The 16,887-nt window shown below is 39.6% G+C and overlaps 1 protein-coding gene across 4 annotated transcripts in view; it reads right to left on the minus strand.

Moving 5' to 3' along the window:
* Positions 1-16,887, minus strand: part of LOC131916802 (meiosis-specific with OB domain-containing protein-like) — a 41,828-nt gene that overhangs the window by 12,135 nt on the left and 12,806 nt on the right. For all 4 annotated transcript variants that reach the window (XM_059270347.1, XM_059270345.1, XM_059270344.1 and 1 more), the window contains 8 exons: positions 14,275-14,332; positions 12,526-12,657; positions 11,022-11,094; positions 7,704-7,899; positions 5,775-5,875; positions 4,535-4,587; positions 4,350-4,445; positions 1,206-1,304 (listed from right to left, as the gene is read on the minus strand). In XM_059270347.1, the coding sequence (XP_059126330.1) occupies positions 1,206-1,304; positions 4,350-4,445; positions 4,535-4,587; positions 5,775-5,875; positions 7,704-7,899; positions 11,022-11,094; positions 12,526-12,657; positions 14,275-14,332 (808 nt within the window). The remainder of the gene's footprint in view (positions 1-1,205; positions 1,305-4,349; positions 4,446-4,534; positions 4,588-5,774; positions 5,876-7,703; positions 7,900-11,021; positions 11,095-12,525; positions 12,658-14,274; positions 14,333-16,887) is intronic.

Consider the following 16,887-nt stretch of genomic DNA (forward strand, 5'->3'; position numbering starts at 1 on the left):
CCTACTAGATTGCCTCATCCAGCCTTGATATGACATGAAGGTTTGTGCCTAGCCTTATTGCATCATGTTACGCCATTTTCAGTTGATATCACTGGGAAGCCTGCTCTTTTCTGAAAGAAAACATAGGAGAAGTCGATCTGGGGGGAAGGAAAGGTGGGGGGGACAGAAAAAAATTTAAAAAGCTAAGCCAGGCGGTGGTGGTGCACACCTTTAATTCTAGCACTGGGGAGGCAGAGGCAGGCGTATCTCTGTGAGTTCGAGGCCAGCCTGGTCTACAAAGTGAGTTCCAGGACAGCCAGGGCTGTTACACAGAGGAGTCCTGTCTCAAAAAAAAAATGCTAAGAAGAGTAGGGCATGGAGACTCATCCAGAACATCTGGATTATGTATATACATATATACATATATGGTTTGAACTCAGGGTCTCATGAATACAATTTGCCAAACTCTGTGAGCATTGTACTTGCCTGAGGAAAAGAATCATTAGGTCTCTCAGATTGGCTAATTTTTTAAATTTTATTTGCATTGGTGTTCTGCCTGCATGTATGCCCGTATGAGGGGTCAGATCTTGGAGTTACAGACAGTTGTCAGCTGCCATGTGGGTGCTGGGAACTGAACCCGGGTCCTCTGGAAGAACAATCAGTTCTCTCAACCACTAAGCCATCTTTTCAGCCCCAAGATTGGCTAGTATTAATATAAGCTCCTCCATTAAAAAAATTAAGGGCTAGAGAGATGATTCAGTGGTTAAGAGTGTTACCTGCTTTTGTAGAAGACCTAGGTTCAATTCTTGGTTATCCACATGGTTGCTCACAACCATCTGTAACTCCAGGATTCAATAGCCTCTTGTGGCTTCTGAGGCTATACATGGTACACAGACATACATGCAGATAAAATTGCTACGCATATAAAATAAATAAAAAATTTAAAGCCAGGTGTGGTGGCTCACACTTTTAATCCCAGCACTAGGGAGGCAGAGGCAGACAGTTATCAACCTGGTATATGTAGTGAGTTACAGGCCAGCCAAGGTTACATAGAGAGACCCTGTCTCAGAAAAAAAATTAAAACAAAAGAAATCAAAAGAGGAGCTAGGAATACAACGCAATGAAACAACATTTGCTTAGAATGCATGAGGTCCTGGTTTGACCCCCAACAATGAAAACTAATCTCTCTCTCTCAATCTCTCTTTCTCATCTAGAAGGTCACTTACAGTTTATGGATTCTCTCAAGTAACTGTCAGTTTCATCAGCCACATCTGTTTCTTTATTTTCTCTTATATAATTCAGCAGGATATTGGCTTCTGGTGTATCTTAAATTGAAAATGCATAAGGAAAAAGCCAAATAATTATCTTTTAAATTACTACAAATTTAAATTTAGCATCTAAAATTATCTTAAGTGTAAAACACGATACCACATAAGATCATAATCCAACAGACTTATTATTAAGCCATTAACACTGTGAGGCAAAGTGAATCAATATGGAAAGATGTTGCAGCTGTTGCTAGTGAAAATGTGCTATAAGACTCTTTTCTGTTTTGTTTGGTTTTTCAAGACAGGGTTTCTCTGTGTAGCCCTGGCTGTCCTGGCACTCACTCTGAAGACCAGGCTGCTTTGAACTCGCAGAGATCTGCCTGCCTCTGCCTTTTGAGTGCTGGGATTAAAGATGTGTGCCACCACTACCATCCAGACTCTTTTAAACTGAAAAATGTGAATATATAAAAGTATCTGGAGGAATAGACATGCAAAATTATTTCTAGGTGATACAATTATAGGTCATTTGTATGTTCCTTTTTCATTTTCATTATTTTATTCATTTCCTGATTAAAAAATAATTATAAGGTCCCAATAGATGGCTCAGTGGTTAAGAGCACTTACTACTCTTGCAGAGACCCAGGTTTGGTTCCTGGAACCCATGTGGTGGCTCACACTACCTGTAACTCCAGTCTCAGGGGATCCAATGCCATCATCTGGCATCTGAGGGCAACAGACGCACATGTGGTACACATACATACATGCAGACAAAGCACTCACATATAAAATAATAATAAATCTAAAAAATAATTTTATTAATTTGTTGGTATCATTTTGTGTGTGTGTGTGTGTGTGTGTGTGTGTGTGTGTGTGTGTGTGTGACATGATGGGGGACACATATGCCACTATGTTCATGTAGAAGTTAGAGGACAATTTTCCTGAGTCAGTCCTCTCCTACTTTACACAGGTTCCAAAGAATAAACTCAGGCTACCAGACATGACCAGCAAGATTTTCTGAATATTATATTCATTTCTTTTCTCTTTTTTATTTACTTTTAAAAGTTGTATTTGTTAGCCAGGCAGTGGGTACGCACATCTTTAATCCCAGCACTCAGGAGGCAGAGGCAGGTGGAGCTCTATGAGTTTGAGGCCAGCCTGGTCTACAGAGTGAGTTCCAGGACAGTCAAGGTTACACAAAGAAACCCTGTTTTAACCACCCACAAATGTATTTGTTTGTTTGTGTTGAGGAAAGATACAGGTAGCTCAGGCTGATCCAAACTCAGAATCTTCATGTGTCAGACTTCCAAGTGTTGGGATTATAGACACACACAATAATGGCTAGCTTATTTTTGTTGTTGTTGGTTTTGTGTTTTTTGTTTTGTTTTTTCAAGACAGGGTCTCACTTGTGGCTTCAAATTCAGACAACTGCCTGCCTCTGCCTCTCAAGTGCTGGAATTAAAGGTGTGAAGCATCAGGCCTGGCTCCATGGCTAGCTTTAAAAATGTCTTTAATGTTATTTTAAAGCTTTGTTCCTCAAATTAGAATATGAGTTTTCTCAGGAGTAGTTAGGTGGCCTGCCATAAGGCAAGAAAATCACTTTGAAAAGGTCTTCACAGGATTCTAATGCCCATCAGTCCCAAGACCACAGCCTCCAACACAACTCTTTAGTTGCAGAATCCCACTTGAACATTCCACTATTGTGCTGATAGTGCCTAGACTCCTCTAACTCCCTCGGGCAGATGTAGGAGTTTTTTTCCTCCTGCCCCATTACATATGTCCTACCACTATTCTTTCTCAAACTGAGGGTATATTTCTCATGAACAAGGGTTGTGCTCTTTCATCATGTATACCAATGTCCAACACCATGACTATCCTTACACCCATCTGACCTTCCACTGCCTCCTGTCTTGTTCTAAAAAAGACTGAAGTTATATACATAGTTGGTGCATAAAAAGCATTCTTTGAGTATTTGTGAATTAATGGGTAAATGAATGAATGTTTTAAAGTCCTACTAGAACTGCTAGACATTGAAGGGGAGCAATTGCCAAGAGAGCTGCAGCAGTCAAATCAATGGACACCTTAAAGAGCATGGCTCAGACTGTCCATAGGGAAGACAGAATTCCCTCCCACTCTAATGAATACTCTCAAGGCAGGGAAACCACAAGGAAAAAGGTAACATGTTATCTGTGATAAATACCTAAGCCATTTCTACAAGGTAAGTAGGTGTGGCCCAGGAAATTAAAATATGTCTGATTTAAAACAACCAGCCAAGTTTAAACACCTTTATAAATAGCCTGCTAAATTTACATCCTTGACAATGTAAATTCAAGAACTGTGTTGTACAACATAGTGTCTATAGCTAATAATATCACATAATAGGACAGTAGGCTACATTCAATTCTTAAGAAAGATTTCTTTGTGCACATCTTCAATGCCAGCACTTGGGAGGCAGAGGCAGCAGACCTTTGTGAGTTCCGGGCCATTGAGTGCTACACAGGAAGACCTTGTCTCAAAAAAATAAGATTTTTAATTATATGCACATATATGTGTCTGTGCAGGGTATAGCATATGTGTGTAGGTGCCCACAGAGGTCAGAAGAGAATATCACATCCCCTGGAAGTTGCAGGTGGTTGTGAGCTGCCTAATGTGGGTGCTGGGAACTAAACTCAGCAGCACATTCTCTTCACTGCTGAGCCTCAGGCTGCATTCCTAAAGAGCACTAAGAATGTATTTTGTATTTCACCACACAAAGGTGAATATTGCGTCGTGGTTTGGATATAAAATGGCCCCAAAGCCTCATTTGTTGTATGATTAGTCCCAGGCTGGCGACATTATTGAGAGGTGATTAGTTCATAAGAGCCCTGACCTCATAAATGCATGCATCTATTGATGGACTCCTAGCTAAATGGCTATCAGGAGGCGGGGCCTGGTTAGAGGAAATCATTAGGGATGAGTTTCCCACTTACCTCAACCCTCCTCAGCTACCATTAAGTGAAAAGCTTTTTAAAATGTAAACTGCAGTTTGGTTTTTAAATACATTGTACAAATATTGGCTATGTTCATGACCACTTCCAAAAGAATGAAAAACAGAAAGCATTTTACCTGGATTAGTTGTAATAATGGTTTTTGAGATTACTGTTGCTGCCATGCAGTTCTGAAATTTGTTAAAATTTATCCTTACATCTGAGGCAAATATTACTGTTTGGGGGAGAAGCCATTTTTAAAGTTAATATATGAGGGATGATAAATGATAGATATTTTCAACACAATCATAAAAATTATAAGACCTGTTTCTCTTGGCATCCAGCTCTGTGCAAGTAGAATGGATTCATTATCCCAACTGCATTTGTTTAAAAAGAAGTGAAACAAAGTGAATGCATTAGAAAAATCTGGCTGTGACGTATTTACACCTCCCCTCAAAAGAACCCCCAAAACAGAAAAAAACAAAACAAACCTGCCTTAGTGACTGGGGTTAACAATTTCCAGGTAATCAAAGAGGTTAAGACTTCATACTTTAAATTTTCTAATTTATTACTACTGTGTGTACATGTGTGCACACACATGCTCACATCTTCCCACTCAAGCCACAACATATTCATGGAGGTCAGAGGACAGCTTCATGGAGTCAGTTTTCTCCTTCTACCTTTATGTGGATTCTGGGGATCAAACTTGGGTTGCCAGGTTTGCTTGGAAAGTGTCTTTACTGGCCAAGTCATCCCCGAGGCCCAAGACATCATACTTAACACTTATGCAAGAAGGTGGTTTTCAGCATGTACTAATCTCTAACATCTACTCCACAAGTCCTTTATTTGCCCAGCACTTGGTTACTTAGAATTGAATGATTCAAGGCTTAAAATCGCGGGGTGGTGGTGGTGGTGGTGGTGGTGGCGGCGGCGGCGGCGGCGGCGGCGGCGGCGGCGGCGGCGGCGGCGGCGGCGCACGCCTTTAATCCCAGCACTCGGGAGGCAGAGCCAGGTGGATCTCTGTGAGTTCAAGGCCAGCCTGGGCTACCAAGTGAGTTCCAGGAAAGGCGCAAAGCTACACAGAGAAACCCTGTCTCGAAAAACAAAAAAAAAAATCTTCAAAGTCAAGTCTTCTAACCATTATAGCTGTGTCTCCCAAATGGATACATAGCTCAGAGGACTTGATAGGTAATGGCACTTGCAGGCAGAGGCATCAGGAGTCATAATCTTCAAGACTTTATAGAGTATAGCCTATTCTCCAGGGTACCAGTGAATCTCAAAAAATTTGACTTGCTCCTCATCAGTAGACCCCAATAAAAAAACACTATTTGTTATGAATCAGAATAATAAAACTTGTCACAGTAGAGTACCTCTAAGTGAATCTATGCCATCTAAAGTTGCATACAGAAAAACCTCAGCCTTCAAGAAAGAAGTTCGATTTTTAAAGTGTTGCTCATCTCTTATTATTATACCTCTTGATACAACTTTTTTTTATAAAATGAAAGTTTTCTGTCTCAGTGATAAGAACAGGGTGTTGCAGTTAGTGACAGATGTGGGAGATTACCATGTCATTGTGAAAGAAGGCTCTGTTTCATCGAAGAGTTTAACTTCACACCTCTGGCCTTTTCTTCGGTCTGAAGTTGTAAAGTATTTTGGCTCTCCAACCTTAGAAATTGAAGGAAATTATTGTTCCTCTCCTACAGATGTGAAGGTACTTAAATATAATCAAATAGTTTCTCTTTGACCATGAAATTCTAAATATTAACAAGGAAAGAATCATTAATAAATATCTGATTATCTGAATGTACTTTCTTCCTAAACTAGGTGTACTTAGCTAGCCTTGTAAATTTGGACACTTTGAAGAGAGACTACAGAGGTCTGTGCTTAAAGGTAGATGAATAAAATGATTGGTCAAGATACCAGGAGAGCCAGGTGCATTGGTGGACAACTATCATTCCAGCACTTGGAAGACTGAGGCAGGATTGTCATTCAGTTCAAGGCCAGCCTGAGCTACATAGCAAGGTACTGATTCTAACACATAAAGCCGGGTGTAGTAGTGCAAACCTTTACTCCCTGCACTGGAGAGACAGAAACAGGTGGATCTCGGTGAGTTCAAGGCCAGCCTGATCTACATAGCAAGTTCCAGGACAGCCAGGGCTACACAGAGAGAATCTGTCTAAAAAAAACAAAACAAAACAAAACAAAAAAAACCCAAACAAAGAAACAAACAAAAAACCCTAACTAACTAGCTAACTAAATGAATGAATAAATGAGAGAGAGAGAGAGAGAGAGAGAGAGAGAGAGAGAGAGAGAGAGAGAAGGTATCTCTGGTGGTCTCATGGGAAGGCCCCAAAAATAGTCATTTGACCCACTTCTAAGCTACTATCACTGCTGCCCTTATGGGCTAGACTGAGCACTGTGGGAAATATCTGAAGAAAAATGCAAAGGCTCCATGAAACAGGATCTTCAAAAGAAGGTCAGAAGAAACATAAGGCCAGAGGATAGGAGAGGTCAGCCATAACAAGGGAGTAAGTAAAATACTGACGTTGGGGTTTACAAGTCAAATGGGGAACTAAAAGGCATAAAAGGGGTGATATGACATACAAAAGAGGGTGCCATGCTCATGGGGGTGAGGGGAGCTGTTTCGAGGTTTTACATGCAAATGATAACATTATTAAAGGACTTCGAGGAAACAACTAATGGTTGTCTGAAATGGCCCAGAGAGTGATTTTGCCTAAATTTCAAGATTGTCCTATAGAGTATCAGATTCTCTATCCTAAACAACAATTTTCTGCATGTGCTATATTTTTGTGAAGGTTTACTTTTGGGGGGTGGGGATTGGGGGTACACGGAGCCATACTCCCAGCCCTTCAAAGTATACTTTTGAGGTCCACCTTTAAATTTTCTATAGTGCCTCTGTCTGTTCAACTCTAAACTCAGAGCTTGTCACAGTTACTGAGACAGATGCTGACGTGACAGAAGTTGTGATAACTCCTGACTTGTGTGGGCACTGTGCTCTGCTTCTCACCAGCACCTTACCACAGCAGCTCCCACTGCAGTCTACTAGGTCTTCTCCCACCCTCCTCCAGCTGAGCCACTCTGAGAACACACATACACAGGTGATTCCTTGACTTGTTTGAAGAACATTATGGCTGTTCATGTCAATAAGTTTATCCTTTTTATTTATTTATGTCTTTGTTTAACCCAGTATACAAAACTTTCATATATCTAATGGATCACTTATAAATATAATAGTGCATGTTGCAATTAGCAATCAAGTATGATTTTATTTTTTTAGTGATCCACAGATAAAATGCTAATTTCCTTATAATGAGAAATGTTATTTTCTTAATTCAACTTACTACCAAGGTAAAGAGAAAAAATTGTCCCATCTGGTGCTTACCGAATTCTAAACATAAATCAGGTGACAGAGTGCCCTGCCAAAATGCAGGGAGCTTTGCTAAGGTTTTAACTTACTGATTTTCTGACTTACCAATCTCACAGCTGCAAGCATATTAATAATCCTCCCATCAAGACTGTGTCCATTTGCAATAATGTCAGCCAAGGAGTAATAATCTCGAGATTCTTTAACAGGCAAGTGTATCAAAGAAAGTAACTTGGTATCCACTTCATAAGGGGAACAAACTTTCACCATTGAGTGATTCTCACTGAGCAATAGTTTCCAGTTGCTAAATGAGGAAAACACAAAAAGCCAGCACATTATTGTTAATTAAAACAATACTTTGGTTCACATTAAATTATATAGCTAGGTGTGGGAGCCCACATTTGTAATCCCAGCACTTGGGAAGCAGGTCTAATTTGCAGAAGGACTAACACATGTTCAAGGCCACCAAGGTATAGGTAGGGAATTCCAGGCCAGCCTGAATTGTAAAAGCAGACCCTGTTTTAAAAAAATAAAACAAAAACTACATTCAGTTACTTCTGTTAGAATTTAGAGTGCTCTAAGAAAGTTGTATTTTTACCATTAAATTTTTGTGAGGTTTTTATTTTATGTGTAAGAATGTTTTACCTAAATCTGTGTCTGTGAACTATGTTCATGCATTGCCTGTAGAGTCCAGAAGAGAGGTCAGATCCTTTGGGACTGGAGTTACAGATGGTGTGAGTCACCATGTGGGTGCTGGGAATTGAACTCGAAGCCTCAGAAAGAGCTGAGCCATCTCTCCAGCCCCTAGATTTTTACTCTTAAAAACATCAAATAATACTATAAAATATTTTTCTGTATAATGCATTTTTATATCAGTCTTTAAATATTTCTTCAGTGAAATAATGTTCTTTTAATTAAGAACATATATTAAGAATTAATTTTTTCTGTGAGTTCTAATCATACTAGTTGTAGGACCTTGCCCAACACTTGAAGCTACCTCGACCTGGGTATAATTAACGCCATGCTCTAACCAACTGAACTAACTGGCCAGCCATCATTATTTCTTTTATGACTCTGATTGTTTTACCTAATTGTTTTACCTGGGGTCAAGAATTCCGTTTTGCTTACTTCTGTAGTGCTATATGTGAAGTAGATTTAGAACTCTCACAGTGTAGTGGACCTGGGGTTTCCATTTCCTTGTATCAAGTTCCTTTCACAAGTCTTGACAAACCCTCCTCCACAGAACTCTGGTCCAGTCCCTCCTTCCTACTTTGCCTTAGTCATTCACACTATCACTTCTCCAAATCATTGCCCTTGTCTCCTGACTCATCTCCTCTGTGACTCACCCTCCACATTACAGTCAAATTGATCTTCCTAAACTACAGAATAGGACATTATTCCCCAGATAAAAGACTTTCTGTTCCTGCTCATCCCTAAGAAGTGAATTTCATCTGAGAAGTATATCTGCTTCTCCCTTTCCTCACCCACTCTGTATTCCACCTATGCCAGATTATTAGCTATGAAACTTCTATTTTAGGTGAAAATGTGTTGAATGCCAGCAGTTTCCTATTGCCCAACCTAAAAGTTAATTATTCTGGATATTCTGGAAAATGCCAGGAGGTTTCACATTTGTTGGGTCTGCCAAGCATGTCCCTCCAACCTCCCATACATATTTACTAAGAATCGATTATGTGCCTTTCTCTAATCTAGGACTGGGGAGAACAGTATACAAGATTCACTTAATCTCATGAAGCTCATATATGTGAGCAGGGATCATAAGAACAACAAATCAAACCATCTCAGAGTGTGATCTGGATTACAATGCTAAGAGTGGGGAGGAAAGTCTTGGCGAGTTACTGAAAGGGCTTCTATGCATGAGAGGGTCAAATGAGGTAACATTCCAGCTGAGACACTGGTAACCCAAAGAAGCAAATATTCAAGTAGATAGGAGAATGTTCTCTGCAGAGGGACAAGAAAGCTGAGCAGATCTTGGTGCAGTGAGTCCAGGTGTTCATGGAAAGGAAAATCCTCAGTGTCTGCAGAGACAAGCGTGAGTGGAGGTCAGAAGAGCAGGTGTCTGTGCCATAGCCTGCCATACTCAGCCAGAGCCATTTATAGAGCAGCATGGAGTTAGCTGGCACAGGATCACCTTGGAGTGAGGCCTCCTCCTGACTCTCTACCCCAGCATTATTTGGAAGGGCTGATGAGGGATGGACTGTAGGTAATGGATAATTCAGGGTCCTGCTCCGAGGGGACAGGCACACTCCTGAGCTTTCTCCTGAGTTCCAGCTGCAGCTCCCCACCCAGCCCCATTCTTGCAGGGTTCTCCCTCAATAGGCCACTTGTTTTGTTGTTGTTTTGGGTTTTTTTTGTTTTTTTAATGGTTAAATACTTTATGAATTTACTAACATTGCTGAATTATTGGTTTAAAAGTTGGGAGTTGGGGGCAAAGGCTGGAGTTGTGTGAGTCCCACTCACAGAAGCTGGACTTGAACTGAATTGCTACTCCCCTTTACCCCATCCCCACCCTCAGAACAGTCATTTGCACGTGATTCAATAGGCCACTTGTAAAGAATCTTCCTCTCAAGTTCTCCTTCCAGGAAACCTGGCCTAAGATAAAGGAGGGCGTGTGAGTAGAATGGGAACCTGATACGATATTATATATATTCCAGCATTTATCATCTCCTGTTTAGTGATTTTTTTAAAGATTTATTTTTATTTGTATGTATGTGCTTTTGTCTGTGGGAGTATATTTATGTGTTTGTAGTGTCCACAGAGGCCAGAAGAGGGCATCAGCTTCCCCAGAGCTAGAAGTACAGGCTGCTGTGAGCTGCCTAATGTGAACGCAGGTCCTCTGCAAGAGCAGCAAGTGCTCTTAAGTGCTGAGCCCCTCCAATTGTTTAGTTTAAATTGTAACTGGGGTCTTGTGTTTACAAATCTAAGCACGATACTCCATATCTGAAAATTCTGCATTCACAGACCCACACAATCATGTATCAAATATTTCAGAAAAATAAAATACTATAACTAATAAAAATACAGTACAACTACTCACATAGCCCTTAAAGGACATTAGGTGTTATAGGTAGAGATGATTTCAGCTATAGAGGAGGATATATTTAAGCTGTGTGCAAGGGACTTGAGCACCCATGGATTTTGGTAGCCTCAGGAACTTTTGATTTGATCAAGATAAAATTAATTTTTGTGATTATAAAAATTATAAATTATGTCATTTATCTTAAGGATAAATATTCTAAGTGAGAATTCAACTCATTTTTCAAATTGAAATAGAGTAACTTCTGAAGATTTCTGCTTCTCTACAAAATTACTAATATTAAATAACTGAAAAAGTAAATTTTCCACAAAATTATTAATATTATCATTCTAGCACAAAGATTGTTGCTCTCTGGACTGGAAAGATATTACCTAGGAGTTGCAGGGCTGAACTTTTCTTCTTTTTCTGTCTCCTTTCTTTGGATCAGAGGATTTTCAATTATCACTAAAACAGAGGGCAAAGTATGGTACCATCACAAAATCATCAGAAGATTAATGAGAACTAAGTGGGCACAACAGTGACCCTCACACCGTGGTTCCATCCTCCACAGGCATCTTCTCATGTCACTAGGAGAAAAGGGTTCCTGGAATGTAGTCATCAATTCAGCCCCACATAACATTTCCAGGGCTTTGTGTCTTAAGTCCCAACAGATGACCCATACTAATATTACTTTATTGATTTTCTTGTATCCAACATTTGATTTGGTTACAACATGCCCTTCAAGAAAACAAATGTTTACTTGACCTTTACTCCACATCTAACGTCACAAACAATCCTTTATTTTATTTATCCTCACAACTGTCAACCTGTAACATTTAATAGGGAAATTCCTCTCTCTAGACATGGGTGTTATTCATTCAAGGAATTATAACTGAACTAGGCCCATGAAGTTTTCAAAGTTTTCTGTCTTCATAGTTCACACATTCGACAACATTATTCAACTCAGGAGAGACTGTCCATATCCCTGGAACACACATGGTTAAGTGCATAGAGTCCAGCACCCCTTAACTGATGTGTGTAATGTGTGTCTGGTCCTGCAGCACTGGAAAAGATGGTTTGATTACTGTGTCACTCTTCCCTCCTCTTTTCCTGACAAACAGGAGGACTGGAGCACAGGCTTTCTTATTTCTCGTCTGGGCTGGAGTTGTCATCTGTCAAGTGGTGAAGTTTATACTCATCCCCTTCCTTAACATTCCCAACAAACTAATGGGTGTTATTCCATGGGTGAGACCCAACGAAATCTTGTTCCCAAAGCTACAGTATAGCTAACTATTGGCCCAGGATATGTCTATAGAAAGATATGTGACTATAATAATAATTACGGGGTTGAGGCAAGTTGGAACGTGAAATAATCAAAAGATGGCAAAATATCATCTAGTAAAAGTATCACTTACCATGTACCAGGAAACATTCAGAAAGCATGCCTTCTAACACTGGCTTTTTCTGATAAGGATCAGAATAACTGAATTTTACTTTTCTGTGACTCCACTCAGCCACAAACTTACCGCAAGAATAATACTGTAAGAGGAATATTTTTAAAGTGCTGCTGGGCATGGTAGCAGAGGCCTGTGATCTCAGCACTGGGAGGCTGAGGCAAGAGAACTGCCTCTTGTTCAAAGTAAGTGACCGAGGGAGCTTCATTCTCTCTCTCTCTCCCCTCCTCTCCCCTCTCCCACCCCTGCTGGTTTTTTGAGAGAGGGTCTCATTGTGTAACAGTGGCTGGCTTGAACCTTGTTATGTAGACCAGGCTGGCCTCAAACTCATAGAGATCCACCTGCCTCTGTCTCCCAAGTGCTGAGATTTAAAATGTGTACCACCATGCACAGAAAAACTTTCTCTTAAAACCCAACCAAACAAAAACTAATGCCTACTTACCACACTCACCAACCTTAAAGCTCTCAGACAGTGGCCTGATATAATCTTCACTGCCCCAGGAGGATACATTCACAAAATGGTCTGGGGAGTCACGGATGGTGAAACTGAAAGTGTATCTTTCCAATCCAATATCTGAGGAAAAACCAATGCTTTAATATTCCAGGTAAATGTGACTTTGAACAAATGATTACCCAACAAAATAATGATGATGGTAATAAAATATTTAAAATGGTAGAAAATGTTATTTCCTAGATATAGTCCCTGCTTTATTTAGTTTAGTTTTTGTTTGTGAGACAGGGTAGAGCAGACTGGTCTTGGACTTTTGGTGATCTTCTTAATTACTTAATCATCCCCTAATGTACATTCTATACTACACTATGCTTTCATGCATTTCCAAGTACAGTGTAATAAGCAGCCATGGTAGTTAGATCTCACTATGGCCCTTTTTCTTCCCATACCTGTGTATTCAAAAGAAAGTGACATGCAGACCTGAACGGTCCAGATGTTAGCTTAGATTTCCTGTTTTTCAACTATTATAGTCACAAAACCCTAATTGAGTATTATTTCACAGGGGAGGCCCAACAAGATTAGGAAAAGCTTTAACCAAAGTCATAAGTCATACCTAAACAGTTGTTTCAAAACATTTTGTGTGCAACTAAAGTACCACTAGAGGGCAGCAAGTACATTTTTTTACAGAGTGGTATTTTTTTCTGTTGCTTTTGGTAATTTAAAAAGTAATATAAGAGGGATTAGAGAGATGGCTCAGCAGTTAAGGGCTCAGTTCTCCACACCCACATCTAGCAGCTCACAACTACCTGTAATTCAGTCTCCAGGGGATCCGACACCTGGGTTTAATTTCCAGGACCTACATTGGGACTTATAACCATCTGTAACTACAGTCCCAGGGCATTGGGCATCCTCTTCTGGTTCTGCAGGTACCAGGCACATGCAGACAGAACACTCAAACACATAAAACAAATAAAAATTTAAAAACAAAATAAAACCTAAATCTGCCGCTGCCTTCCAAGTGCCGGGATTACAGACATTCGGCACTAAGACCAAGTTTTTTGTGCTCCTGTTGTTGTTCCATGTGACCATTGTCCTCTCAGCCTTGTCCCTCTGCCATCTCTACCCAATGTGGAGATGACCCACAGGTCCACTGTACACAGTGTCATTAAAAGCATCTGAATTGGTGGTGCGTAGTGGCACACTTCTTTAATCCCAGCACCCGGAAGGCAGAGGCAGGAGGATCTCTATGAGTTTGAGACCAGCCTGGTCTACAGAGTGAGTTCCAGGACAGCCAGGGCTACCTATGTGAGACCGTGTCTCAGAATAAAAAAAGAATCATTTAACTTTTGTGTCTGCTGGATTCCTTCTTCATGGGTGAATGTAGGAAAGATCTTAGATCACTTAGTGACTAAGACCAGTAAATCTAGTTCCAAGTTCATACTCTTAGACACCATTGTATCTGGTAATATGAAACTATAAATTAATGAATTGGTAAATTTAATTAACTATATTTCTAAAGCCTTTAAAATATAGTTGGAAAATATCACATTAAATCATTGAAAATATTATCTGTCTTTATACATACACAGCCTTGAATTGGTATGACCATACATGTAGAAGGCCTGGCCATTGTTCTTAAGGTATTAAACACACTAGAAAATATAGCCAGCTAAACATACTTTGTAGCAGTCGTAAGCCGTACTTAATGAAAAATTAAGAAAGAGTTAAATAGAACTCAGCTTTTTCTGTCTGGAAAGCCTTTGACATCTGTTTTCCCAATAACTATACCAATTATTTTCTGAAAAACAAAAGAGTAGAGAAGACCAATATTAAACACAGATGTAGATGGTAAATTTAATTTCATGGACTTGTTATATTTTACCAGCTCTAACAAACATTTTTGACTAGGAAATATTTAAATGCATTTATCCCAGACAAACATCTAACAATCTTCATAAACATTCAATTCTCCAAGGAATAGTACAAAGTAATGAGACAGTTAGCTGCTATTACAAATATAATCATTTACTTAATATGTTTCTACTTTATTTTCAATCACTAGAGGGAGCTATCAATCTTTACTGAATTCATCCAAACACATGTATAATGCAATTTAATTTGCCATAGTCTTTAAAGCTTTCCTTTGCATAGGGCTTTCTAACATAAAACTGCTTAGCTGCTGCTTCTTCTCTTTTCTTTCTTTCTTTCTTTCTTTCTTTCTTTCTTTCTTTCTTTCTTTCTTTCTTTCCTTCCTTCCTTCCTTCCTTCCTTCCTTCCTTCCTTCCTTTCTTTTCTTTTTGTTTTTCTTTTCAAGACAGAGTTTTTCTGTGTAGCCCTGGCTGTCCTGGAACTCACTATGTAGACCAGGCTGGCTTCAAACTCACAGAGATCTGCGTTCCTCTGCCTCCTGAGTGCTGGGATTAAAGGCATTGGCCACCACTACCTGCCTGCTTAGCTTCTTATTCCAAATATGTTGGGCAATAATATAGACTGTAACAAACTTAGATATTGCCACTAACTTAAATCTTAAAGTTCTAGACCTTAAATCTTGGAGATACTAATGTCTCCTCAAAAGTTTCAACGTTCTCTTCAGTGAATGCCAAAGAAAAATTAAATATTGCCGGGTGGCAGTGGTGCATGCCTTTAATCTCAGCACTTGGGAGACAGAGGCAGGTGAATCTGCCTTGGAGGCCAGCCTGGTCTACACAAACAAACCTTGCCTTGAAAAACAAAACAAAACAAAAAAAAGAAAAGAAAAATTAAATATTAAAAAACATGCTTTAAGAAATAAAGTAGCCTAGAAAAACAAAAAATAAATAAAAGTATCTTTCTGAAAGGGAAAAAAATTAAACTTTAATGAAGAATCCTAGCAACTGTTTTCAACGTTGCAATAATTTGTGATATTTAAAATACAGTCAGGGGGACTGGAGAGAGAATCATCCATGAAGAGCACATGCTGCTCTTGAAGAAGATATGTTCCGTTCACAGCACCCACATGGTGGCTAACAACTGTCTGTGACTCCAGTTCCAGAGGATCTGATCCCCTCTTCTGACCTCCACAGGCACTGCATACATGTGGTACACAGGCATACATTCAAGCAAAAACACCCATAGGCATAAAATAAAAATAAGTCAAATACACTCAGACTTTAAGATTATCACATTCCTTGGCCGGGCAGTGGTGGCGCATGCCTTTAATCCCAGCACTCGGGAGGCAGAGGCAGGCGGATCTTTGTGAGTTCGAGGCCAGCCTGGTCTACAGAGTGAGATCCAGGAAAGGCGCAAAGCTACACAGAGAAACCCTGTCTCGAAAAACCAAAAAAAAAAAAAAAAAAAAAAAAAAAAAAAAAGATTATCACATTCCAGCTGAACAGTTGGCCATCTTATCATATTTATACACATTGATATTATTTCTTAAATTCCAGATACATGCACATCTTACTGAATTTTGTTGGAGAAACACACTAATAGAAAACTTGAATAAAACTTTCTAATTGGGGCTGGAGAGTTGGCTCAGTGGGTAAGAGCATTGGCTATATTTCCAGAGGACCTGAGTTCAATTCCCAACACCCATATGGTGTTTTACAACCATTTGTATGTAATTCCAGTTACAAAATATCCAATGTTCTCTTTTGGCATCTGTAGGCACCAGGAACTCATGTGGTCCACGGACATACATGCAGGCAAAATATCCGTACACATAAAAATAAATAAAAGTTTAAAAAACTTTCTAACTTTTTGAAAAAACAATTAGCAAATTGTTTCAAGGAAAACTATAAGGTTTTTTTTACATCAATAAACTTTGCATTGCAAAGTGTTAATGTTACATATAAGTTTATTAATTTTAAGAAATCTGATTTGCAAAAGCCAGATGAACAGCATACTGCTTGGAGGTCAGACCTGATGGTTCACATCTGTAATCCCAGCATTCACAGAGGTTGAGGCAGGAAGAACAATGGAAAGTTTTTTTTTTAAGGTCAGTCTGGTGGTCTACAGAGAGAGAGAGAGAGAGAGAGAGAGAGAGAGAGAGAGAGACAGAGACAGAGACAGAGACAGAGGAGAGAGAGAGAGACAGAGACAGAGACAGAAACACACACACACACACAACTGCTCAGGGACAAAGAATATGGTAATTTTGTACTTATTTTATAATAATGCTTCATTTTATCAATCCAGATTTTATTTAAATAAGCCTCAGTATGCTAGGAATCTTTACTCCAAAATTCCACATCAAAAGTCATAAAAACAGCTGGGTGTGGTGGTGCATACCTTTAGTCCCAGCACTCTGGAAGCAGAGGCAAACAGATCTCTGTAAGTCTAGTCTGGTGTACATAGTGAGTTCCAGGCTAGCTA

The sequence above is a fragment of the Peromyscus eremicus genome, chromosome 8a, assembly GCF_949786415.1.
Source record: "Peromyscus eremicus chromosome 8a, PerEre_H2_v1, whole genome shotgun sequence".
Lineage (NCBI taxonomy): Eukaryota > Metazoa > Chordata > Mammalia > Rodentia > Cricetidae > Peromyscus > Peromyscus eremicus.